The sequence below is a fragment of the Euleptes europaea genome, chromosome 4 (assembly GCF_029931775.1).
Source record: "Euleptes europaea isolate rEulEur1 chromosome 4, rEulEur1.hap1, whole genome shotgun sequence".
Taxonomy (NCBI): Eukaryota; Metazoa; Chordata; class Lepidosauria; order Squamata; family Sphaerodactylidae; genus Euleptes; species Euleptes europaea.
Window position 1 is genome coordinate 21,081,064 of NC_079315.1, and position 27,096 is coordinate 21,108,159.

The 27,096-nt window shown below is 46.4% G+C and overlaps 1 protein-coding gene across 1 annotated transcript in view; it reads left to right on the forward strand.

Annotated features, from left to right (window-relative positions):
* DNAH6 (dynein axonemal heavy chain 6) overlaps positions 1 to 27,096 on the forward strand; it is a 258,559-nt gene that overhangs the window by 155,377 nt on the left and 76,086 nt on the right. The window contains exons 50-54 of the mRNA XM_056849234.1: positions 144 to 308; positions 7,316 to 7,383; positions 10,916 to 11,096; positions 20,312 to 20,491; positions 25,043 to 25,276. Coding sequence (XP_056705212.1) covers positions 144 to 308; positions 7,316 to 7,383; positions 10,916 to 11,096; positions 20,312 to 20,491; positions 25,043 to 25,276 — 828 coding nt within the window. The remainder of the gene's footprint in view (positions 1 to 143; positions 309 to 7,315; positions 7,384 to 10,915; positions 11,097 to 20,311; positions 20,492 to 25,042; positions 25,277 to 27,096) is intronic.

Here is a 27,096-nt window from a genome sequence, read left to right on the forward strand (position 1 = left end):
GTCAGCAATGGGGGGGGGGGTGGAGAAGCACTAGAAAATAACATTCCCATCACACAAAATAGTAGCGATAACAGTTTGTGCTTTAAGAACTGTTGTCGGTATACATAAGTATGTAAAAATGCTTCACTTCCTCATTTTAATAGCTCAAAGAAACACTGGACCCAGCTCTGGAACCCATTCTTTTGAAGCAGACTTTTATGTCTGGTGGGAGAATGCTCATTCGCCTTGGAGACTCAGACATAGATTACGACCGGAATTTTAGGTTCTACATGACAACCAAAATGCCAAATCCACACTACTTGCCTGAGGTATGACTTGTCACTTTAAAATTGATGTCAACACAGCCAGATAACTGGTTACCAAGAGTTTTAAAGATGATGTAGTGTCTGATCCTCAAATTATTTCTCGCCTTCCCAAAGCCATATCAAGCATAATTTGTGTGTTTTTACTGCACTAAAAAAATTGCCTCCGTCTCTCTTTTTTTGGCGATAGAGACTCTTCATTGGTGAGAGAGAATGTTATTTTTTTTGTACATTTGCTACAGTATGTGCTCTAGATACCAAAGTGAAAGTAATTTGGGAGCTGACCAAGATATCATTAAATAGACTGACAAGTTTGTTAGTTGATATATGCCAGTATGTCCTCGTGGTATGCACCAGTGCATCCAAGCGAATCTGAGAAATTGTGACTTGCTCTGAGCTAGTAAGTTTTGTAGCTGAGGAATTGGAATCTGACAATGCAATCCTAAACAGCGTGACAGCCTTCTAAATCTGTTGGTCAGTGGGCCTAGAAGGGTGTCAATCTTCTTGGGATTACAGAGCAAGTTTCCTATATTCAGGTAAAATGGTCTAGCCACTGAAGCTACACATTATGGATGCTGCTGAAAATTGCCCCCCATTTGAGGTCTTCCTTCTTCTCTGCAATGTGCAGCAAGGCTTATCATGTTGCGACGCCATCATGCCTTTTCCAGTAGAACCAAACGATGGCTCGGATCCACCAGAGATCTCCATGGGCAGAAATGGCAATTTCCTGCCTCCCCCCTGCCCACTGTACCCCAAAATTGCCCCCCAATACCGCTCCTGAGAGAAACAGGCTTCCCAGGAACAGCTCTTGAGGGTTGGCGGTCTGCACCAGGAAGGAGGTTTTAGTGAAAACCTCCTTCCCTTTCCATTTGTAGAAATCCCTCCCCTGGCGTGGGACAGGAAAATGCACAGCAGGGTGAGGTTTGATAGGAGATTGCTCCTTTGGCTGCCATCTCCACATCACCACAGAATGATCTGATTGTGATCGGGGCCTCGTAGTTTAACAATTAGAAAAGAAAAATTTATTTACGTTGCCCAGCCCTGTCAAGACACAGAGAAATAAGTCGTAGCGCAGTTGCTATGTGACTGTTCAAAATTAATGACTGTTCAAAATTAATGTGTTGACTCTGCAGCAGAAATTGGGTGTTGTCGGTTCTCCTGATTGTCAAGATGATGTTAGCTTGGTTGGTTTTCGCAATGAACTGAGAAGTACAAGAGCTGGTTTTAACCTAGCTGTTCTGCGGGATCCAGATGTCTTTTCAAAGCTTTTCAAGCCACACCACTCTGCTAAATGCTAGTATAATTCTTTCAAACATTATTTCATTTAGCCTTTTTCAATTTTAAAAAAATATTTATTAAGTAATAATAATAAGGAACATTTAGGGGCACCGTTTGTTTTTTTCCCTTCTGGACTTCAAGTGTGTTTAAATGTGTCTGAAAATGTAAGAAGAGAGACATAGAATATTATCCTCCCCAAAAATCTGGATAGTTATTAGGCAATGACCTTAAGCAGATAATGAGAGGGAGGGCATCTTGACCATCTTCTGGGCATGGAGTAGGGGTCACTGGAAGTGTGTTTGGTGGGGAGGTAGTTGTGAATTTCCTGCATTGTGCAGGGGGTTGGACTAGATGACCCTGGTGGACCCTTCCACCTCTATGATTCTAATTGAAGACTAAGCCCTTAACAATGGTGTAGCGCTGATTTTGGTATGGTGCCAAGCGTAGTTAGTTGGTATCCTCTGCTCTCTTAGCAAAGACAAGAAAAGCCAAAAAAAAAAAAAGAACCAAATCCACAGAGCTTAGCAACCACAGTGGGGTCGATAGTGACACCCACCCATGCCCACCAATTATGGAGTGGCATGCTGGTGAAGTCCCCAGACCAGCCATACGTGGAAGCAGCCAACCAACCAGTGCTGACACTGGCATGCCTCCCTGACTTCACTCTGTCCCCCATCCCCACAGAACAGATTAAGGGAAGAAAGCACAGCACCCTGCACGGTAGGCAGTGCCCAGTAGGAGCCCTGTAACTCCTACCCTCTTTGGAGTTCTTCCAATGAGGGAGTATGAATCCCCTTCTGCAAGCCCATGTCTTTTTGACAGGTAGGCAAAAAGGTAGAAGAAGAAGAAGAGTTGGTTTTTATATGCCGACTTTCTCTACCAAGGGAGACTCAAACCGGCTTACGATCACCTTCCCTGCAACAGACAACCTGTGAGGTAGACGAGGAATAGAGAATAAAACTGCTCATATCATACTGCCCTTGTAGAAATCTATGGTGAGACCACACTTGGAATACTGTGTACAGTTCTTGTCACCACACCTAAAAAAGGATATTACAGAGCTTGAGAAGGTGCAGAAAAGAGCAACCAAAATGATTAGGGGACTAGAGCAACTGTCCTATGGGGAGTGGTTAAGACGCTTAGGGCTGTTTAGCTTGGAAAGAAGGCGGCTGAGGGGAGACATGATAGAGGTCTATAAAATTATGCATGGTTTGGAGAGAGTGGGCAGGGAGAAGTTTTTCTCCCTCTCCCATAATACTAGCTAAAGCTGGAGGGTGAGAGATTCAAAACAGATAAAATGAAGTATTTTTTCACACAACGCATAGTTAAATGGTGGAACTCCCTCCCCCAGGATGTGGTGATGGCTGCCAGCTTGGAGGGCTTTAAGAGGGGAGTGGACATATTCATGGAGGAGAGGGGTATTCATGGCTGTTAGTTAGAATGGATATTAGTCATGCTGCATACCTATTCTCTCTAGTATCAGAGGAGCATGCCTATTATTTTGGGTGCGGTGGAACACAGGCAGGATGGTGCTGCTGCACTCGTCTTGTTAGTGGCTTCCTGGAGGCACCTGGTTGGCCACTGTGTGAACAGACTTGATGGGCCTTGGTCTGATCCAGCAGGGCCTTTCTTATGTTCTTATGTTCTTATGAGGTGGGTGGGGCTGAGAGAGCTCTAACAGAGCTGTGGCTAGGCCAAGGTCTCCCTGCTGGCTTCATGTGGAGGAGTGGGGAAACCAACCCAGTTCACCAGATTAGCCTCCGCTGCTCATGTGGAGGAGTGGGGAATCAAACCCAGTTCTCCAGATTAGAGTGCACCTCTCCAAACCACTGCTCTTAACCACTACACCATGCTGGTAAAGGTAGTCCGCTGTGCAAGCCCCAGGTAATTATTAACCCATGGGATGATGCCACATCACAGTGCTTACTAGGCAGACTATCTTTGAAGAATGGTTTGCCATTGCCTTCCCCAGTTGTCTACACTTTACCCCCAGCAAGCTGGGTACTCATTTTACCGTTCTCGGAAGGATGGAAGGCTGAGTCAACCTTGAGCTGGCTACCTGAAACCGACTTCCGTTGGGATCAAACTCAGGTCATGAGCAGAGCTTTGAGCTTACCACACTGCACCACGGGGCTCCTTAAAGATGGCCCTCTTAATCTCTTACTGTTATCACACAGTAGTGAGAAAAGGAAATTAACTCCTACTTTAACCATGGCAAATAAAAGGCACTTTAAAGCTACAATCCCAAGCATTGCTTACTGGGTGTAACTATCGGTTAGACTTCTGCAGGAAGATCCTCTTGTATACACAAACTATAAACATATAAGGTTGTTCGTATGTCTGAAATGCCAGTAACTATAATATTGTTCCTCAGGTAGACAAACAAGGAAGCAATTGTGGACATTCCATCCAATATCACCCAAATACCTACACAGCTCACCCCTTCACACACACAAGAAAGTCCAGGGGCTTTCCCACAGATCCCAGGGTGTAAGAATGCTTTGAAGAACCTTTTTTTTTTGCAATACAGGGGTGGGGGGGGCACAGAAAAACTAGGACAGCAAAAACTCACACATTCAGAGAAGGCTTTCCTGCCATCTTCCCACTAGCTCACTGAGGCATTGTGTTCATAGGGAGAACTGGGGTGAGGGACTTATATCTCGAATAAGGCACAACTCATCTTTTGGCCATAAATAAACAGCAGCTGCCAGACAGCCCTGAAAACTGTCCCAGGCACAGCTAAGGTTTTGCTCTGGGGGTGGGGCGGATTTGCTGCCCTCAAATCCAATCTTTTTGCTCTGTGCCATGCTTGTGCTCCCTGTCTCCCCTACATTCATGTGGGGTTACAACCAGCATGATGTTGTGCCAGCATCACACATTGGCAGAATCCTACCCCTCCATGCATTGAATGCCCCCATTTTCTCAAAATCCTCTCTTTTTTCTGTCATGCCTTCCAATCACTGGAAAGATCATTCCCAGGATCTTGGAACTGCATGGAGAGATAGCTGGCTGGGTTGGGGAGGGGGGCTAGGGTGAGAAGGATAAGCAGATGAAATTACTCCTCTTTCCCCTTCTGCAAGCATAGATCCACTGCGCAAAGGGGTCCAGTGCATCCTCTTGTCTCTCCTCACTCCAGCCCACCAACCCTTATGGATGGGGATCTATACAGATCCTGCAGCCCCAGAAATTATTATTCATATTTGTGGCTTCTGAGAGACAGCGTGGTGTAGTGGTTAAGAGCAGTGGACTCTAATCTGGAGAACCGGGTTCGATTCCCCACTCCTTCACATGAAGCCTTCTGGGTGACCTTGGGCCAGTCACAGTTCTCTCTGAACTCTCTCAGCCCCACCTACCACACAGGGTGTCTGTTGTGGGGAGGAGAAGGGAAGGTGATTGTAAGCTGCTTTGAGACTCCTTAAAGATAGAGAAAAGTGGGGTATAAAAACCAAGTTTCTGTGCAGTCCCACATGGGACTGCCCATGTACTGGCCAGCCATGGAGGTGAAACTTCTTTAGCTTTCTAGCACTTTCTATAGCGCTAGGAGCGTTCCCCCTCCCCTCGATTCACATGAGGGTTCTGAAAGTAGTGGTGTTGGAATGTTTATGCTCCCAAAGCGAAAAGGTTGAGCTAAAAAACACTAAAATTACAAATATATAAATTTTAATATAGTGCACAGTAAAGTTAAAAGCAGAAGGCCTATATCAGTGATGGCGAACCTATTAGAGACCAAGTGCCCAAACTTCAACCCAAAACCCACTTATTTATCTCAAAGTGTCAACACTGCAATTTAACCTGAGTACATCTGCAGAATGGAGATGAGCTGTAATTCTGGGGGGGAGGGAGTGTCACCAGGTCCCACCTGGAGGCTGACATCCCTACTCTCGGGTGCTCAGACCCCAAAAGTGTTGCAGGTCTGGAAGGGGACCCCGGGCTTGGATCTGCCTATCCAACTGCAGGTCAGTACTGCTCCCAGGAGGCTGGCAACCCTCAGCACCACCCCACGTGGCCGCCCACCCGCCATCCCTGTTCCCTCGCCCAAGGTGAGAGGGGGGCGTTGGGGGGCTCCCCCTCATCCCTCCATCTAATCCTCATTAAAGCACCATTACATGCCGGAGCCGGGCGGCCACAACGGGGCTAATCGCATTAAGCGGCCTGAGAAAGCCAACGGCTCTTGGCGCGGCTCCGCTCCATCTGCTGCGGGCCCATTGTCCGCCCCTCAGCCCCCGCTGCCTGGGGGGGCCTAATCCCTCACGTGATGGCCGAGGGGGCTGCGCGCGAGGGAGCACAAAGGCGTCATTCAGGGCCAGCCATTGGGCTGCCTCCGGGGGCCTCTAAGCCACCCAGCCCAACCCATCGGGGCGCAGAAAGGCCTTTGTTGGGGCCGGAGCCTCCCTCACTCTCCCCCTCCCTGGCGCGCCCCTTCCGCAGGCCAGAGGCCAGCCCAAGGCCAGGCTGCAGCAGCTGAGCCAGCGCGCTCCACTCGCGTGCCGTAACAAACTCAGGCGAACTCTGTGCTGGGGCGACGGTGCGCATGCCCATAGAGAGGGCTCTGAGTGCCTCCTCTGGCACGCTTGCCATAGGTTCGCCACCACTGGCCTGTATCATAGGCAAGTCATTCACAATCAATAAATACATAAAACTCATACACAGTTGATGTGAAATTGTACACATCCTAACAGTATAATATAATGCACGGTAGTACTGGACTACAATTCTATGTCTGACCACTGACAAAGGCCTTTTTGAGGCTGAAAAGTGTTTGGTCCATATTTGGTCCTACTTTTGGGCCTAATTTGGTCCTACTTTTGTCATTGTACGATTTCACATCAACTGTGTATGAGTTTTATGTATTTATTGATTGTGAATGACTTGCCTATGATATAGGCCTTCTGCTTTTAACTTTACTGTGGACCATATGAAAATTTATATATTTGCAATCTTGGTGTTTTTTTAGCTCAACCTCTTAGCTTTGGATTCAACATTTTGGTTGAGTTTGATTTGTTTTCCCCCCTTTTTGTTGTTGTTGTTTATGCTCCTCTATGACTGTTAGTGCAAAATCCTTCCTTTTTATGCAAAGTGCCCTTTCTCAAAAGAGCGTCTCTCCCCCCCCCCCCCGGTGTCTTGTGGGTTTGCTGAACATGAGACTAGAGAGATGTAGCTTGTACCAAAAGCAGCTGCACCAGCACTGGGTTTAAAACCACGTACTGTGTATAGAGTGCCACGCCAGCATACCTCTGCTTTTATTCGGCGTGTATCCACATCACTCTAGCCTGGGGCTCACTTGCAGTTTACGGATTGGCTTTAGGATTCAATTGTTAATTTAGGAGTACTGACAACTGAAATTCCTTTGAGCGGCACTAAAATTCGTAACTGGATTTTGAATTATAAAGGTAAAGGTGCAAGCACCGGGTCATTCCTGACCCATGGAGTGACATCACATCCCAATGTTTACTAGGCAGACTATGTTTACGGGGTGGTTTTCCACTGCCCCAGTCATCTACACTTTACCCCCACAAGCTGGGTACTCATTTTACCAACCTCGGATGGAAGGCTGAGTCAACCATGAACCGGCTACCTGAAACTGACTCCCGTCGGGATCGAGCTCAGGTCATCAGCAGAGCTTTTGACTTCAGTACTACAGCTTACCACTCTGCGCCACGGGGCTCTTTTGAATTATATGCTAATATAAATATATTTCTAGATTGTAAGCTTTTTTTTCCTTTCATACTCTGCAGGTGTGTATCAAAGTGACAATTATCAATTTCACTGTTACCGTATCTGGCTTGGAAGATCAGTTGCTAAGGTTTGTTTATTTAATTCACGCTTCTAAAACAAAATGTGTGAGGTGAAGTTTCATCAAGCCATTTATAACCTTTGGATTTGTGATGGCCACAATCAGTATATCTTGTTAATCTCTAGTTTCTCCTGTCTTCTCTATGAGAGTCAAGCTACAATTTACATTTTTAAAGGGTTGGGTCCTGGTCGAAAGGGTGCCTTAACTGTCTAAAGTTTGGGAGAATACTGCACTACAACAATAAGATATGGTTTTCTAATTGTAATTCTGAGCAGTAGAGTCACAAGACATACAATGCATAATTGTGTAGATTTTTTTTTTTACTTTTGTACCTGGGGAGGCTAGATTTCCAAATCGTTGATTTTCGTCAAATCTCCATAGGTGTTGGATGCGCTATATTGCTTGTATAAAAGACAGATGGCAAGTATGCCAAGAGACTTCTGTGCATGCATTAGGGAAAAAACAGCGAGATATTCAGTACAAGTGGGTAGAGTTAAGCATAATTTGCTGCGTTGAAACTTCTGGTTAAGTCAGTTCGCTCCGTGTATACTGTTGTGATACGGTATTTTGTAGATGTGCCTGCTGGCTTTGTAATCCTAATTTGTAGAGACAGTCAGTGTGGTGTAGTTAGGGTTGCCAGGTGCCCGCTGGTGGCGGGCAAACCCCCGGCAATTGACCCCTCTGCCCGCCGACTACCTCGGGGTGGCGGGCAAATGTGCATGCGAGCGTGCATACCGCGCACGTCACTTCCGGTTTAGAACCGGAAGTTTCGCCTCACGAGGGGCCTTATACCTCTTCGTTTGAGTGGTAAAGGGCTACTTTACTACTCAAACAAAGAGGTATAAGGCCCCTTGCGAGGCGGCACTTCCGGTTCTAAACCGGAAGTGACACGTGTGCGTCGGCACGTGCGGGCACACGCATTTACACCCAAAAGCCTCTTGCCAGAGGATAATAGAGACCTGGCAACCCTAGGTGTAGTGTAATGCAGGGGTATCAAACATAAGGCCCGTGGGCCAGATCTGGCCCCTTGAAAGCTCTTATCCAGCCCGCGAGGCAGCCACCCCACCCACCCTACTCTCAATCTGGACTGGCAAGGCATGCCCGGCCCGACCAAGTGACGTTTATGACATATCCAGCCCTTGTAACAATTGAGTTCAATACCCCTGGTGTAGGGGTTAAAGTGTCAACCAGGATCTGGGAAATCAAGGTTTGAATCCCCACTCTGCCATGGTAGCTTGATGGGTGACCTTGGGCCAGTCACAGGCTCTCAGCCTAACATACTTCATAAGGTTGTTGTGAGGGTGAAACAGGAGAGGAGAACGATGTAAGCTGCTTTGGGTCCCTATTGGGGAGAAAGGCGGGATATACAAAGAGCAAATAAGCTAATAAATGTGTGATCTTGACCTAGGCTTGTCCATGCAATAAATAATTGGAAGTAAGAACTCACGTATGTACATGAATAATTCTAACTTTATTTTTCTTAATATAAAGGTGCAGGTAGATGCAGTGAAATTTGTTAATTTGCCTATTTTACATTTGAAGGGTATAAACAATAAAATGAACAATTTAATAGTAGCTCTCTCTCTCTCTCTCTCTCTCTCTCTCTCTCTCTCTCTCTCTCTCTCTCTCTCATTCTCTCATTCTCTCATTCTCTTTCTCTCTGTGTGTTTCTGCTTTTTCTCTCTGCTACCTACTTGGGGATATATGCTTTGCTTTGATCTTCTCGAGACCTAGGGACTATATGATTAGAACATCGTTGGACTCTTTGAAATGGTGTGAAACAAAGAATTTTGGAACATACATATCAGTCTTCCAATCTAGCTTTGCTCTATTTCTAAGCCAGGCAGTGAAGAAAGTCACCCCCCCTCCCAATGGATTCTGTATTTCCCCCCCTTTGTGCTGTTTTGGTCTCTATAATGAAATTGCTTTTAGTAAGAGTCCTGCTGAAAAGGATGTTTTGCACTCACGTTTTATGAAAGAACCTGCCTAGATTGCTTGGTTACACACTTCCAGCGTGGCATAGTGGTTAAGAGCAGTGGACTCTAAACTAGTGAACTGGGTTTGTTTCCTCACTCCTTATTCGGCCTGTGTTGTCTGTTGTGGGGAGAGGAAGGGAAGGTGATTGTAAGCCACTTTGAATCCTTAAAGGTAGAGAAAAGTGGGGTATAAAAACTAACTGTTCTTCTTCCTCCTCCTCCTCCTCTTTCTGGGGGAAGGACTTTGTGCCCAGATTAGCCCAGAACCTTGGCAGGAGCAATCAGGGTAATCCTGAAAGCCCTTCTTCCCTATTACTGGGTGTTTGACTTTGGAGCAGCCAGCTAGCCTTGACAGTAGCAGTTGTGGGGGGAGGGAGTTCTTACTAACAGCTAAAATTACCAAAAGGAGTTGGACTGGGTTTGTTTGTTTTTTTGCTCCCTGGCCAAAATGCATCCAGGAGATGAAAGGAAATAAAAAGTTTGGTCAGAAAACTCTTGTAATAGGTTAAAGGGTTTGAACAATTTTACAGCACAGTCGTAAGCAGTTACACCCTTCTAAGATCACTGACTTCGGTGGAGTTAGAAGGGTGCTTTGGGCTGCAATAGTGCCAAACTAGTGGGCATGTGAGCATTCACAAGCCAGACCTGCGCATGCTGCTGTGATCTGATCCTATTGGGGCCCACAGTGCGGTGGGCTGGGCAACTCTTGTCCCCCACCCTGCACTTTTTCAAGTGCTAAAATAGCTGGGAGGGAGCCGTTTCTGCACTTGAAAAGGTACGGGGGGGGGGGAAGGCCTCAGCCCACTGTGTTAAATGCCAGCGGCATCCACAATTTAGACCTATCAACACCATCACGTCTCGGTTGGCCCTGAGTTTCTCAGTAACATCTTACAGGAAGCTTTTTTCCCTAGTTAATTATTTTGTTTAATACATTTCACAAGCCGAATACTTTACACATTCCTCTGAACAATATCACAGTCAACTTTCATAATACAGGCTGATTTCTTAATACTTTGATCATATAGACATTGAAAAAGATTAAGAACAAAGAACACTGGAGGAAAGTGATTGGGGTTCTTCAAAAAAACAATCATACGTGATCAGAGTATTTAGACACATTTGTAAATGGTAAAGGATTTTTAATTACATTTCTGTGTCCCATATCCTCCTTAGGTCTAACAAATGTGCAATGAAAGGAGGATTCTATGCTCTTTGAAGCCAGCCTGCTATAAAAAATTGCTTCTTCCTTGCCTCAATTGCGAGATGAGGAATGAATAACCTCTTTTCTTACACATGTGTCCTAAAATATCTTTTTTGTTTCTATTCAAGGACACTCCTAAAATGACAGGAAGGGACCTTAATCTGAGACATCTGGGAGTCACTGGGTTTCGAGCAGGTGCCCAAGTTAAGACAGTAATCCTTAGAACAGTTTCCTGGGAGTCAGCCCCATTGAATAGACCTGAGCAGGACTGTAAAAAGACCTGCTTTAGGACGGCACTGCACAGATACAATACTAGAGATGATGGTCTTCCTTGTTTAACCACACGTTTTAACTTTCGATCTAGCGATGTTGTGCGCCTAGAGAGACCTGAGCTAGAGGAGCAAAGGACCCAGCTCATTGTGAGAATTAATTCTGACAAGAACCAGCTGAAAGCCATTGAAGACAAAATTCTAAAGATGCTTTTTACATCAGAGGGGAATATCCTGGACAAGGAAGAACTCATCAACACCCTCCAAGAATCAAAGGCAGGAGGCTTTTAAAATATTTTTTGTGTGTGTGTATTGTTGTAACTAAAAATGAACCACAGAATGTGGGACTATGTGAAACATTATACAGGGGAAGGCTTTTCAGACTTTGTTATAAGTCAAATCTTGACTATTGTGGCAACAAAGAAGGAAACAGGATGGGATGTACTAACTAACCTCTCTGCCACTGCAGGATTATGAATCTGGGTACAAAAAATTCACATGGTACTGCCACAAAGTTATAACAAAATATATTCTGCATGTGTATTCACAATTATACATAGACAACCTGCGACCTAACCCCTAGCGCTGTGAGCTCCAGGCAGCTGGCCTTCAAGGTTCTGTTTCTCAGAAGTTTGTTATGACTGCTTTCTCTCCGTTTGTGTGATAACTGTAATTACCATGGGAACCAGGCTCTGCTTGGTAACCAACTGTGCCTTTGGTTTTCTGTATATGTTCCAACCTGTCTGTATTCCCCCCAGTAGAGTCCTTGTACCTTCCCCTGTAAGTTCCTGCTACTCACCTTATGCTTCCCAAATAAACCAGCCTCTTAGAATACCCTGTCTGGACGTTTGGTGATTGGGATTCAACAGGTGAACTCAGACCTTACATTAGGACTCTACTCAGCTTCCTTTATTCTCAAAGCCCTTCATCATTTTGTTTTGTTTTTTTCTTTGTTTTGGTTTTTGGGGGAAATGAGGCTGAAGCCTCTTCCCTGGGTTCTGCATGGCGGCAGCAGCTGAGTTCACCCTTTCCCCTGGAGGGAGGGATGATGGGTTGTCCCAGGAGGGGAGACCCGGGACAGTTACAGCCAGAGAAGTGCTTCGCCAACTCCTCCGTGTGGAGGTGAGAATACAGACCCTGCGCACCCGAGAGGAGGCTGCGGGAAAGGACTTCCAGCGACCCATCCTGGAGGGAGATTCCTTGCATTGGGCCGTGGGCTCGGGAGAGGCCGCAGGTGTGGAGGTGGATCTAAGGCAACACCGAAGCCTAGACAGGAGTTCCCGAACTCCGCAGTGGAAGGAGTCCTGCCGGCAGCACAGCGCAGAGAGGTTGAGGGGCAGTAGGGACAGACTATTGGATCGGTACCGCCGTGTGAGTGAGAATGCAGCCAAGGGTAACGAATCTCTCCTGGAGGGCCCAATCCCGTACCCTTATCCCTCATGGGGGAGCGAGTGGAGATGGCAGGTCCTACTCAAGCCTGTTTTCGCCAAGAGACGGAACGATCGTTTGCTGGAGCTGTCGATGACCGGGCTGCCGAGCTGGAGGCGCTGGCGGCCGCACAGGCATTTGGAGCACAACCCAAGGGTCCGGCGACGCCTGACACGGATGAGAAGGACTGGACGTTCCACTCGCTACCCTCATTTTATGACCTTTCAAGCAGGGAGGACACAGACGAAGTCCAACGTCTGCAGGCTCAAAACCAGGCATTGCAGGAGTACATGGCTCGGATGTAGAATCAAATGGATTTAATGGGGCAGGACGTAGGCGAGATGCAGCGGGTGCAAACTGTTGTGCCGACCCCGCTGCCACCTGGACAACCAGGTCAGCCAGGTGTGCTGTTCCAACCAGCGTCAGGTGGGTCGCAGCGGACCTCTGCTCCGCTCCCCCCAGCTCCACAGCCAGGAGCACCCCAGCCGGCGCCAGGATTACCGGGGGCGCCAGGACAACTGGGGGTGCCGACGTCTGGAGGTTTGGCACCACGGCAACCAAGAGGGCCGCAGCCCGAAGCGGGGGGACCCGCTCCGCCACCCAGAGGTGTGGGACCGATGCCTGCAGTGCTGGGACTACCAGGGGCGTACATGCAACCATGGCCACAGCCCTTGCCTCCACCGTTTACCCTGCCAATGACTTTTGATGGGTCTGATGAAACTTTTCCCTGCTTTTTGCATCAAGTGGATAGCTTTATGAGGGAACAGGGACATACCTTCCCCACGGAAGATAGTCGGGTTAGGTTTGTCTCGTCCCTCTTGGAAGGCGTGGTGGCGGAGTGGATGATCCAACAGTTTGATTTCCGGACCCGATCCGTCCAGATCCTAAATGACTTTATGTGGGCGCTACGAAGACGCTTCGTGGACTCTTTCCGGAGTGAAAAGGCTACAGTTGCCATTCTTCAACTGTGCCAAGGCACTAAGTCGGTCAGAGAGTATGCCAGCGAGTTCCAACGGCTCGCTAGTAGAATTATGGACTGGAGCGAGGCCTCCCGGGTACAGTGCTTCCGAGAAGGATTGCATCCTGAAGTGCTGTACTGGGCTTACATGCAGAGGGATTCACCTACACTCGAAGAATGGATTCTGCTCGCAGAAGAAGTGGAATGCCGGCAGCAAAACCTCTCCCTTTCCAGACAGAGAGCTAAGGGAGTGGAGCCACGATCAGAGCAGGCAACCTCGAAGACGCCCGCACAGCCGCCGCGGAGGACGGTGGCTCCCGTGACTGAGTGAGTCCAACGGATCCAGAACGACGCCTGCCTCATCTGTGGAATTGTGGGCCATTTCGCCGCGGTCTGCCCGGTACGATCCAAATGGCCAAACTTGAGCCCTCGCCAGGAGAGTCCGGAACGCAAGGGAGGAAGCAACCGTCGGAAAACCGCCAGTGGATGCAGGGTGCCTGCAAGGTCTCCTGCCATGGACCTCGCCATCTCATCATTTGACCCTTCCGGGTCTCGGATTATAAATGCTGCCTTCCCAAACGAGGACAACGCGGATTCCTCGGACGAAGAGGAAACCCAAGAGGTTTCGACCCTGAACCTGGTCCCAATGGGTGACCAGTCAACTGAAGGACCACCGCAGACCCTTGTACCCGTACAAACAAAACCTCAATTTATGGTAAGAGATGTGGAGGACACAATGTATCTCGACATCATTCTGCAGCATTACAAGGGCCCCCCCAAATAACTGTTAAAGCCTTAGTAGACTCTGGGTGTGCCCGCACTTTAATTAATGAGGACACCTTCAAGTCTTTAAAAGTGAAAGCCATCGCCCTACCCCGACCCATTCAATTCGCCCAGATGGATGATAGTGGCTTTAAGGGGGGGCTGGTTAACCGACAGACAAGTGGAGTCACCATGGGAGTGGGGAATCACTGGGAGCAAATACACTTTACCATTGCGCCAGGCATTCGGTTTGCCGTAGTCTTGGGGGCAAACTGGCTACGTGGGCACGGTCCCACTATTGACTGGGTAGCAAAAAAAATTGAGTTTGCTCAGCCGCAATGCGAACGCCACCGAAGGGAGGTGGTAGTCAAGGTTCCTGCCTCGACGGCAAAAGTCAGGTGCTTCCAACATCTCCCAATTACCCCCCGAATATCTGAATTTTGCTGACGTTTTTTATGTTAAAGAGTGTGACGTTCTACCCCCCCCCCCCGTGAAACGGACTGCTATTGAGGTGGGGGGGGGAGAAGCTAACAAAGAGTAAGATTTATCCTATGAATCCTAAGGAAAAAACGGTACTGAAAGACTTTATTGACAAGATGGCACGGGGATTTATCCGCCCTTCCACGGCTCCCCACTGCGCTCCTGCCTTCTTTGTGTGTAAAAAGACAGGTGACTTGCGACTTTGTATGGACTTTCGCAAACTAAATGCGGTCACCCAAACCAATGCCTACCCCATCCCCCTCATCCCGGACCTCTTAAGCCAACTAAAAGAAGGGCGCATTTTCACTAAACGACCTGGTGGAAGTGTATTATCGTATTCGGGAGGGGGATGAGCCATTAACTGCCTTTTCTAGTTTCTTTGGGATGTTTGAATACCTTGTGATGCCCTTCAGGTTGAAAGGAGCTCCGGGGGTTTTCATGCAAATGATTAATGAAATGGCTTGTTGTTTAAAGGAGTGGTGGTTTACTTAGATGACATTCTCATTTACTCCCAAACCTTGGATGAGCACGTTACTTTGGTCAAAGAGGTTTTGTAACGTCTCAGAGAAAACCACCTCTATGCTAAGGTTTCCAAATGTGAGTTCCATAAAAAAGAACTAATGTTTCTAGGCTATAGGATTTCGCATCAAGGGTTAACCAGGGACCCGGACAAAGTACAGGCAGTGGTGAATTGGAAGCCACCAACTACTCGCAAAGAGGTGCAAAGATTTCTCGGTTTTGCTAACTTTTACCGGAATTTCAACAGCGATTTTGCACAGGTGGTGCTTCCAATTACTGATCTTCTAAAGACCAAGGGGAAGGGGGTTGCTGCTACCCAGCCTTCCGCAAAAATAGACTGGACCCCGGAATGTCAGGTAGCCTTTGAGACTTTGAAACGTTTGTTTACGACCGAACCGGTGCTGAAGCATCCGGATTGTGACCACCCGTTCATTGTCCAAGTAGACACTTCTGAAGTAGCCATGGGAGGGGCTCTTTTGCAAGAGGGTGAGGTCGGCCAATTATACCCATGTGCCTATTTCTCAAAAAAGTTTTCCCAAGCTCAGCTTAATTGGCCCATTTGGGAAAAAGAAGCCGCGGCGGTGAAACACGCATTGACAGTCTGGAGACACTTCCTTGAAGGTTCTGAAACTCCCTTCCAGGTTTGGACGGATCACAAGAACCTTGAGACCTTAACCGGGACTCACAAACTCACCGCAAAACAAGTTAGATGGGCGGACTTCTTTTCTCGATTTCATTTTGTGATCAAACACATTCCGGGCAGGAAAAACCTCTTAGCTGACGCTCTTTCCTGGCTCCCCCAATACCCAGTTAAGGTGGAGCGCCCCACTGAATCCCTGTTTACTCCAGAGCAAAGAGGTATCCTACCCACCTTAGCAGTTCATACGTGTGCTCAGGCGCAGCAAACCCAGACCGTGAGTAACTCCTCTTCACCCACTGAGGGGGCTTCACCTCCTGTTCCTCCGCCGTCACTCGGAGATGCTAGCGGTAACACTCCAGCCCAGCCCCCAGCAGGGAGTGAACCTGTCGTCCCGGAAGGACTGCACAGTTCCTTCCATGACGCTTTGATTCGTGAATGCCAAGCAGAGATGAGTAACAATGCCCTACCTTCTGGTCTTGAGTGACGGGGGGAAAAGTGGGTGAAAGACACTAAATTGTACGTGCCTAAAGCTTTACAGGCGAAAGTGTTAGGACTTGCTCATAGAGCGAAAACCGCTGGACACTTTGGTTTCGTTAAAACGTTGCATTTGCTCCGTTGTCAGTTCTGGTGGGCGGGTATGCGTTCAGACCTGGACTCCTTCATCCGCAACTGTCCAATATGCGCCACCACGAAACGTCCTACCAGCAAGCCCACCAGGCTACTAAAACCTTTAGAAGTGCCTCAGGGGCCATGGGAAGTCATTGCCATGGATTTCATGACTGATCTGCTGTTAAGACGGGGGGAAATTGTACTATGGGTGATTACTGACCTTTTTTCCAAACAGGTGCATCTAGTCCCTTGCGCTGGCATGCCCTCGGCTCAAAGACTGGCTCACTTGTTTGTAACACATGTTTTCAAATATCATTCGTTCCCGCGCAAGATAATTTCTGACCGCGGGTCGGTATTCGTAGCCAAATTTTGGAAAGCGTTCCTCAAATTAGTTGGAGTGGAACAAGGTTTGTCAAGTGCGTTTCACCCCCAAACGGATGGACAAACCGAAAGAGTCAATGCTGTACTAGAATGTTATCTCCGTTGTTATGTGAATTTCCACCAAGATGATTGGGTTGACCTATTACCTTTTGCAGAGTATGCATATAATCTGTTCATCAGTCCACAGGTTTCAGTCTCTTCCGCATTGTGCACGGCAGACTTTGGACCTGTAGGTCAGGTGGATGTGTCGGGGGAGGAGGGGGGTGCGGAGATATCGGATTGGATTCAAACCATACAGTCTACGTGGCCTTGGTTAACCAAAAACCTAGAACGGGCCAAGAGACAGTATAAAGCCCAGGCTGACAAGCATCGGGCCCCTGGTTGGACATTCAGGGTGGGTGATCTGGTTTATCTCTCCACCAAGAATCTGCAGTCTCTGCGACCCTCCAGAAAGCTAAGTGAGAAGTACATCGGGCCTTTTCCTATTTCTCGAATCATTAACAAGGTAACGGTGGAGTTGCAACTGCCTAAAACATTAAAGAGAATCCATCCAGTGTTTCATGTCAGTTTACTGAAACAGTACATGCCAGCACCTCAGTGGCACCCAGAAAATCCCCCAGAGGTTCTCAAAATGGTGGTGGGGGGGAGGAACACTGTGAAGTTTCCAAGATTCTTGATTCCCGTATCCATGGGGGGGGTGGGGCTGGAGTACCTAGTCCATTGGAAGCATTTCAGCCCCGCCCATGACGAATGGGTTAAGCATCGTCATATCTCCGCTCCTTGCCTACTACGTCAGTTCCATGCCTCGTATCCGGATAAACCCGCCCCATCGAACGAGAAGGAGAGGGGGGGCCTTAGGGGGGGCAGAATGTGAGCTCCAGGCAGCTGGCCTCAAGGTTCTGTTTCTCAGAAGTTTGTTATGACTGCTTTCTCTCCGTTTGTGTGATAACTGTAATCTACCATGGGAACCAGGCTCGGCTTGGTAACCAACTGTGCCTTTCCAAGCATTAGATGAATTAACGTAGTCAAATTACAGTATCTTCTTTTACAGCTGTATCATCACCATGTATTTTACCCCTTTTTTGCTGAAGAGAAAATGGAAACATGATCTGTCAGTTCTTTCGCTTGTTACATTAGAGATTAGGGCTGCAGGGTGTAAGTGTTTTAATAAATAAAAATAAAATCTTATTTAGTGTTAATTCACAGTATCATTCAAAGTCCCAAATGGACCACCCTGAGCATTGTGTGAAGCCAAACAGCACTTGGCAAAAGCTGACTTTTAGTTTTAGGTAGTTTCAGCGGACTGGGGAAGAAGCACAGAAGAGTGAATTACCCTTTTCTCTGCTAAGGACAATATTTCAGCCATGAGATACAAAAGAAGGTGATTTGGTGCAGAAGTCGCTTTTGCAGAATTCTTAACTCTTTCAGCGCATTCCTGAGCTCTAAGGGTGAAAGCCCTTAGGAGGCCAGGAAGGCTCTGCGACAGCGTCCGGGGCCCCAGTGCCGTGTCCGGGCTACTTATGCCGGCGTTAGTGGCCCCAATGCCGGTGCAAAGGCTCGGATGCCGGTCCCCGGATGCTGCCATGGCAGTGCCACCCCGGCATGCCGCCGGGCATTCCGGCGGCTTCCCAACTGTGTCAAAGGCCACGCCGGTGTCCCAGGAGGCATTCCCTGGGCTTTCTGGCGCTTGGCTGGGGGAGGAGCTGTCGTTAGGCGGCCTCCACAGCCCCTTTGGGCCGGGAACACCCTTTTTTGGGGGGGCAAGATACACCACTCTATGAGGGTTGCATGGATTTTTGCCACTGCAAGGAGGTTTCTGCAGGGCCGAAACCTCCCTTGGTGGTAGGGCAGCCGCGTTGCCTCCAAATAGCAGCACAGGCATTCCTCTCAGGAATGCACTGTTAGTACAGCGATTAGAAACATAGGCTGTTTCTAAACATTTCTGGATAAGTTTGAATTATAATATTCCAGATAACTCATAGAGCATGAGTGCCCCCTTGTGAGAGTTCATCCCCTCCCTGCCATGATGTTCTTCCCACTAGTTCCTCTTGGGATTCAGAAGTGGGGGTTCGTAGAACACCAGCTGCGCACTGCAGGTCCTTCCTCCCCTAGAGCATCACCCAGTCTTCCCATCCAGCACTGTGCTTCCTCCTTGACTTGCCTATGGAGCCCTCTTTTTATTTCTCCCTTCTGGCTTTGTCCCTCCTCTTCCACTCTTGAGAAGCCAATCAGCCACCCTTCCCCATTAACCCATTTGCCCCTGCACATAGGTCTAGTCCAGCCATGCTTGTTTCCTTGGGCCAGTTGGCTCTCTTTAACCAGCTGCTGGCCAGCTCCAGGTGATTCTCCAGGCTGCCTTAGGCAGGCAGCCTGTTCTTTCGCACCGGCTGATGGCATCATCAGCCAGGGCCAGGAGAAGGCTCTCTTTAGTTGCTGTCTCAGCTGATCTTCTTTCCTCCTTCCCTCCTGAGGCCCCAGGCAAGGTAAGTATTTCAGCTCTGTGGCCTCGGTGGTGGTAGTGGGGGGGTTGAGTCCAGACACAGTCCCGTGTCCGTACATAGAGGTTAAAATTGTATAGGTGACATGGATTAGATTGGCAATTTTTAACCTGTTGATCGCTGCAGACCGATAAACTATGCAGGGTTTTGCCGGAAATTTAGTGCAGGTTGAGTATCCCTTATCCGGACCGCTTGGGACCGAAAGTAGTCTGTATTTCGGATCTTTCCATATTTTTGAATGTTTTGGAATTTTTGCATATACGTAATGAGATATCGTGGGGATGGGACCCAAGCCTAAACACGAAATTCGTTTATGTGTACTTTATACACATAGCCTGAATGTAATTTTAAACAATATTTTTTAGTAATTTTGTGTACATTGAACCATCAGTGGCACTGCCGAGGGGCCTGTGAGTACTGCCTGCACGCCAGCTTAAAACGTCTGGTTTTCAGATCAGTCCGGATATCTAAAGTCCAGATAAGGGACGCTCAACCTGTAATATCAATTTATTACCTAGTGATATTTTTAAATATATGCGTACTATTTTTCTATATTCTGAGAAATTTTGAAGTCAGTGTTATTTTCTTGATTCTCTGGGACAGAGCTGTTGTTTTTCCAATATTACTAATTAACAGCATTGTTGTCAGTGCATAATTTTTATTGCCTTCGTTAAATTCTTCCTACTTCATTTTGGCCGCTGCAATAAAGTAGGGGTTTCTCTAAGTGGCAGTCAAGGGGTATGGAACCAAAGCTGCATATATTTTGTGCTGGAGCTATCCAAGGGCTATATAAGAAATGGATCTCTCTTACTGCCAGATTTCTTTTCTCCCTGTTTAATAGCCTGCCCCATTCAAAGGGCTCAAGGTATGCTACTGAACCAGATGCTACTTATCCCTGGTTGCCAAAAGGCAGTGCAAATAAAACCTTGTACACTACTCCAAAAAAGAACCACAGGGTTACAGTGCATGAAAGAGGAATCACGGGTCTCCATTCATCTTTAAAAGCTAAATTATTGCTCTGTGGTGGCCTGATTCAGATCACGGCTACATGTGAATGGGGAAGAAGGGCTTTATATCTTTACTGGGCAATCATAAAATCCTGTATTCCCAAATATTCCATCCCCTCCCTTTTGGCTGCGAGAAATATGTTCAGTATGTTTGGGGCGCTCGTCCATATGAGTTTCCAAATCAACAATGTGGAATTTATGTTTTGTAGATTACGTCTGGTGCCATTAAAGTCAGGCTTGTTGAAGCAGAGACTACCGAAGAAAAGATAAATGCAGCCCGTGAAAAATATCGCCCTGTGGCTACTCGAGGCTCAGTCATGTACTTTGTGATTGCGAGCCTGTCAGAAATCGATCCAATGTATCAGTTCTCCTTAAAGTATTTCAAGCAGGTTTGGTTTGTTCCTTTCCCCCGCTCTTTTTCAATTTAAAGTAACTCGCATTGGTGTTGTGCTGTTAGCAAGTGGGTTTCTGCCTAGCTATAAACCAGTGAAGTCCATTGAAATCAGCAAGATGCAAAGAGCTTTTCCAGGTGTTCCCTGGGGCTGTGTGCCCAGAGGTTTTGTTTTTATTTCAAGAACAAACGTTCCTGTCATACCCGAAATTGCATTTAAAACGCCACTTAGTTTCAGAAAGTGGTTTGTACACTGCATGGGAGTTTTCTATTAGAAAAAACAACAACAAGAACATAAAAACCCCTTTGGCTTTCAGAATGAGCAGTGCAGGGTTTTGTTGGATCCTGGCCATTAGTCCCTGCCCACAAGTAACTGCCTGAAGACCTGCAGCCATGAAGTATAATAATTGTGCCCTGGAATTCTGGCAGCAGAAATGATAACCTTACAGTTGTTGGGGTTTTTTTTACAATTTTTTTAATCAATATAAACAGAACAGAAAAAAGAGAAAAACAAAAGCCACATCACAGCAGCAATTGCAATTACAGCAAAGAAAAAGAAATATGCATGTGATATAATAAACCAGCCATTATGGTGTAGTGGCTAGGAGCGATGGTCTATAATCTGGAAAACTGGGTTTGATTCCCCACTCCTCCACATGAGCAGGGGACTCTAATCTGATGAACCAGGTTGGTTTCCCCACTCCTACACATGAGGCCAGCTGGGTGACCTTGGGCTAGTCACAGTTCTCTTCGAACTTTCTCAGCCTCATCTACCTCACAACATGACTGTTGTGGGGAGGGGAAGGGAAGGAGACTGTAAATCAGTTTGGTTCTCCTTAAAAGGTATAGGAAACCGGATGTAAAAACCAACCCTTCTTCCTCTAAACATGATATCATAAACAATATATGAAGATAGCAATAATTATTAGCAGTAAATGTGATATAATAGGTCGCATTAAATGGTGATTATCACAATAATATATCTTAGCATAAATCATAAGATACCCTATACAATACTTGATAAAAATAGGATTTCCAGGGGAAATGGCCATCTAATCAGGAGCGCTTGTGAAGTGCTGTGGGGTTTTTTCCTCACTGGGGGCATATGATGTGGAACGTCGGGTGAGAAGGGGCATTTATCATCCTCTCGCCTCTCCGCGGGAAGACACATTCGAAAGGTGAACCTTTCCAGACCTCTGCCAGGGTTCTGCAGGCTGTGAAACCAACAGGACACTGAGGTAAAAGCAGGCTTCAAAAAAGCCTATTGGATCGATTGTCTTACAGTTTTGAAAGGCAGTGGCTGCTGGTTTTATTTAAGTGTTAAAGGAACGCTTTATCCAAATTGCGCATTATTTTTATTACTTCAAGAAGTAATCCAATTTATTTCTTACTTCACGGCGAACAGTTTTTAAATATTAGTTAATGCTCCAAGAAGAGTTCTAAATATAGGCTCTGAAATTTGAATGCTGATACTCATTCATGGTCCAGCAGGCAGACAGCTACTCATTGTGTAGCGGGGAGCCAACATTTGAAGTATTGTGATTTATTTTTTCAAAAGGACTTACATAGCACTGTGCCTTAACAATGTTTTATCCTCCACGTCCTTAAAGAAAGAGGGTGGCGAGATGGCAGGTTGCTGCTTCCCAAAGGAAGTTTCAGCCACAGTCTTGCTGGCCTCCCTCATGAGAGCCCAGCTTCCAGAAGGCTGGTGGGTGGGAAGCTAAACGCTCTTAGCATTCATATATATAAACACAGGAAACCCCACTGCAAATATATGAACAACTTCTAAATCCCAGATGTCACCCTGCTATTGGGCTTCTGTTAATCCTATCAGGATGTGCACAGCTGCCACCACAACTCAAAGATCTGTCCTGAAGTGTTACTGAAGTCAAGCTGTGTCAATCATTTTTGTGTCTGGCTCCGCCTCCTGTGGCAGCCATTTTGTTGCTGTGTTCACCGTGTGTGTTGAGTGCCGTCAAGTCGCTTCCGACTTATGGCTACTCTATGAATCAATGTCCTCCAAAACGTCCTGTCTTTAACAGCCTTGCTCAGGTCTTGCAAATTGAGGGCCATGGCTTCCTTTATAGAGTCAATACATCTCTTGTTGGGTCTTCCTCTTTTCCTGCTGCCTTTAACTTTTCCTGGCATGATTGTCTTTTCTAGCGACTCTTGTCTTCTTATAATGTGACCTAAGTACGATAGCCTCAGTTTAGTCATTTTAGCTTCTAGGGTCAGTTCAGGCTTGATTTGATCTATAAACCTCTGATTTGTTTTTCTGGTGGTCCAGAATATCCGTAACACTCTCCTCCAACATCACATTTCAAAGGGGTCTACTTTCTTCCTGTCAGCTTTCTTCATGGTCCAGCTTTCACATCCATACATAGTAATAGGGAATACGATGGCATGAATTAACTTGATCTTGGTTGCCAGTTACACATCCTTACACAAGAATCTTCTCTAGCTCCTTCATGGCTGCCCTTCCCAGTCTCAGTCTCCTTCTCATTTCTTGGCTGCAATCTTCCTTTTTGTTGATGATGGAGCCAAGGAATAGAAAGTCGTCAACAATTTCAATTTCCTCAGTGTCAACTTTAAAGTTGAGTAATTATCCTGTAGTGATTACCATGCCATGTCACCATGCCATGTCAGAATTCTAAATGTGCCCACAAGCTCAAAAAGGTTAGGGACCCCTGGTGTAGACAAGTGACCTTGAGAGACCAATGGTGTGATTCAGTATAAGCAACTTCACACTTGGGGGTGGGGCATTGGGTGGGCAGAGAGAGTCACAGTGCTCCAAACATGCTTTGAACTGTCTTTGTAGCATCAGCGAAACATCCATTGATGTGCTTCAGCCATACTTCCTTGTGGCTGGCCCTTGCCTATGACTGAAGAGATGAAGCTTCCTTATACTGAATCAGACCCTTGGTTAATCAAAGTCAGTATTGTCTACTCAGACCAGCAGCGGCTCTCCAGGGTCTCAGGCAGAGGTCTTTCACATCACCTACTTGCCTAGTCCCTTTAACTGGAGATGCTGGGGATTGAACCTGGGACCTTCTGCATGCCAAGCAGATGCTCTACCACTGAGCCACAGACTGAACCATTCCCTCAGCCATGAACTGACTCTCAGCTCCAGCACCCAACTGCAATAAGAAGGTTAATAATGTTGACTTTCTTGGAGGGTAATTGTAAGCACTAATGCATAGACATCATGGGAGAAGTGTTGTTCCCTCCCACCACATCTCTGTGGATAACATCTGATTAAAAAAAACTTGGTATTCTCACATGGGTGATATATCATCAGCTTGTGCAGCATTTCCTTGTCTATTACAAATGGCAGCCTATGATCTGGAACAGTCAGGAAAACACTGACTGTGATGATGTCATGTCACATGTTAACCCTTCAACCTCCACTTGGTTTCACTGTTTGAAACCACCTTCCCCATTCTGCTGTTTGTCTTTTAAAAGAGAAATGTTAATATCATAGCAGGGCATCTGGTCACGTCTGTTTGAGCCCCCAATCTACTATTGTCTCATCTTACCCAATGAGTTCTAACATCCCTTTGAATCTGTATTACTTTTTATCTTTTCCATCCAGGATATCTTAGTCCTCTGCACAAACTATAGCTATCCCCTTGCTTTTTATTTCCAGGCATTCGCTCTCCCTACCTTCTTCCCTAAATCTTACTAGATGCCAACCAACATATGATATAGTAACTGCAACCTCTGCAGATCCTAATCCTGTTTTCATTTGTCTTCCTCGTTTTTCTGTGACCCATACCCGGTACAGCATTATGTCTAGAACATTTTCTTGTAAATCACAGTGGTCACCCTGTCAATGAATAATGTTTTCGTTAAAGAACCTCAAAACTTTATTTTTTTCCAGCTTGATTCCTTGGCACTTTCTGTGTTCAGAGTACCAGACACTAAAATGATAGTGCAGATAACAGTATTGGACAGTTCCTAGGAACTGTTCCGAAGAGAATAGAATCCATTAGTGGATTCGTTCACACCCCAATGTTAATCACTTATTGATTTGCCTGTGGAAATTTATTTATTTGCTTCGTTTATACTCTGCCTTCTCAGTGGGGACCCAAAGCTGCTTACCTTTTATCTTCACAACAACCTTGTGAGGTAGGTTAGGCTGAGGGTGTGTGACTGACCCAGTCACCCTCCAAGCTTCCATGATAGAGTGGAGATTTGATTCTGGGTCTCCCAGATCCTAATCTGACACTGTAAGCATTACATCACACTGGGCATCGTGGATTATTCACCACTGAGAGATTGTGGAGTATTCCAACAATGGATTATTCACCATTGAGGAATTGTTCATATCCCTTGGTGCCTAGCCAAACACACTTTTCACTGAAGACCGCTCACACATTCAGCTGAAAGCCATTTAGATCCGAGTGATCAACTGGTATGAACCTGCAGATGTGAACCAGTGATGCACTTCTGAGTAATTAAAAAAAAATAGTACTGAGACTATGAACTCCCTTAACAAGCATTGGTAAACGAGTAAGCACAAATTTGTGTTTCCCTTTTTCTCTTGCAGCTATTCAACACAACCATTGAAACTTCTGAAAAAAACGATGTTCTGAAGCTGCGCCTCGCTATATTGCTCAGTCAAACACTCTATGCGACTTACACCAATGTTTCCCGGGGCCTTTTTGAGCAGCACAAACTCATCTACAGCTTCATGCTGTGTATTGAGATCATGCGTCAGAAAGCAGAAGTTACAGACGCTGAATGGAATTTCTTCCTCCGTGGCGCGGCTGGTTTAGACAAGGTATAGTTGGAACAGTTTTTATGTTTACTGAGACCGCAAAGCACCGGTTCCTTTTGGTGAGTGTACGAAAGGGGTCATTGTGTCAGCCCCCTTGGTAGAACTGTATTCGGTTTTTGTGTTCTCGTGTTAGAACTTGCTACAGTGGTGGAAAGCCTATGAAGTGCAAGGGTTGTGGGACTGGCCCCAATAGCAACAGTGTTAGTGCAGCATCTCAGGATGGTGCAGCTGAGCCACTGGGTGCCTTACCTGAGCAAATATGAACTTGGGGTGACGGGTAGGACAGGACAGTGGAGGCCCCAAGAACAGCCCCAAGAACACCATTAGAGCCAGCGTGGTGTAGTGGTAAAGAGCGGTGGTTTGGAGCAGTGGAGTCTGGTCTGGAGAACTGAGTTTGGTTCCCCACTCCTCCCCATGAGTGACAGAGGCTCATCTGGTGAATTGGATTTGTTTCCCACTCCTACCCACAAAGCCAGCTGGGTGACCATGGGCTAGTGATGCTCTCTCAGCCCCACCTACTTCACAGGGTGTCTGTTGTGGGGAGGGGAAGGGAATGTGAGTCTCCCTTAAGCCGTTTTGAGTCTCCCTTAAGTGGTACAGAAAGTTGGCATATAAAAACCAACGCTGCTGCTCCTTCTTCTTTCTGTGGTAGCAAGGGTAGACTTTCTCCTGTGTTTATGTGGTGCTGAATAGAGTTAACCAAGTGAATAAAAGACCCAGTGAAGAGTTCCAAAAAAATTGGAAATTGTATTATTCATATGCGTCGTAAAATATGTAAAAATTGAATTGTAAATGGTTAGATAGAAATTGATACTGGAAAAGTAAATAAGAGAAATTGATTATTACAAATACGTTAGCATTAATATTAGATTAGAATTTAGTAAAGCGAGTTTTACTGTGTACTTGCAAAGTATTAATACTATGAGAATGAACGAATAAACAAAAAGTTGCATATTTAATGTCATAAAGCTAGAATAGTAGAACATAGGGAAGATATTAAAATGGAAACAAAACTTTATATGCTCACCCAGAAATTGCTTGTTTTATATTTTAGGTTTTATGTTTGTATTGTTATGTATTTTACGTTTGTCTGTCTTTTTATCGCTATAAAATAAAAACTTTCAGAAAGGGTTAACCAAATGATACTGAACACAAGAACCAAACAGCAAGAAAGCTTTGGGCCGAGATCCGTAACCTCTGCAGTCATAGCCTATAAATCAGGGGTAGGGAACGTCAGGCCCGGGAGCCATTTAAGGCCCGCGAAATCATTTGGTCTGGCCCTTTCCTGGGTCCTGGCAGATCTTTAGCTCAGAAGGATCTAAGACTGGTGATCTGCCCCATCCTGCAGACAGGAATAGCCTCTATTTAAGGCAGATGTGAGTTTGTTTTGCTGAGAAAAGGAACCTTTTCCCCCCCTTGAAAATGACTCTTCTGCGAGTCATTAACTATGGAGCTACTAGGAATGCCCAAGAAACTGTGTTAACCCTTTCCCACCCGGGCCATGGAGAAACGTATTGGTCTGCAAATTTTTAAGCTGATAATTTTGAATGGCCCGTGAATGATGTTATAAATATCCAAATAGCCTTTGGCGGAAAAAAGGTTCCCCACCCCTGCTATAAATAGTAGAGGCACAAGCATCAGACTTAAAAAGCCAGCGTAGAGCTGGGGAAAAGTTTAAGGAAGGCCAACCAAAATAATTAAGAGGTTGGGACACTTTTCCTGTGAGGAAAGAGGAAACCCTTTGGGGCTTTTGAAAAAGGCGGCTGGGGTGGGAGGGATGTGATAGGGGATTCAGGGCCGGTGCCAGTCATTTTTGCACCCTA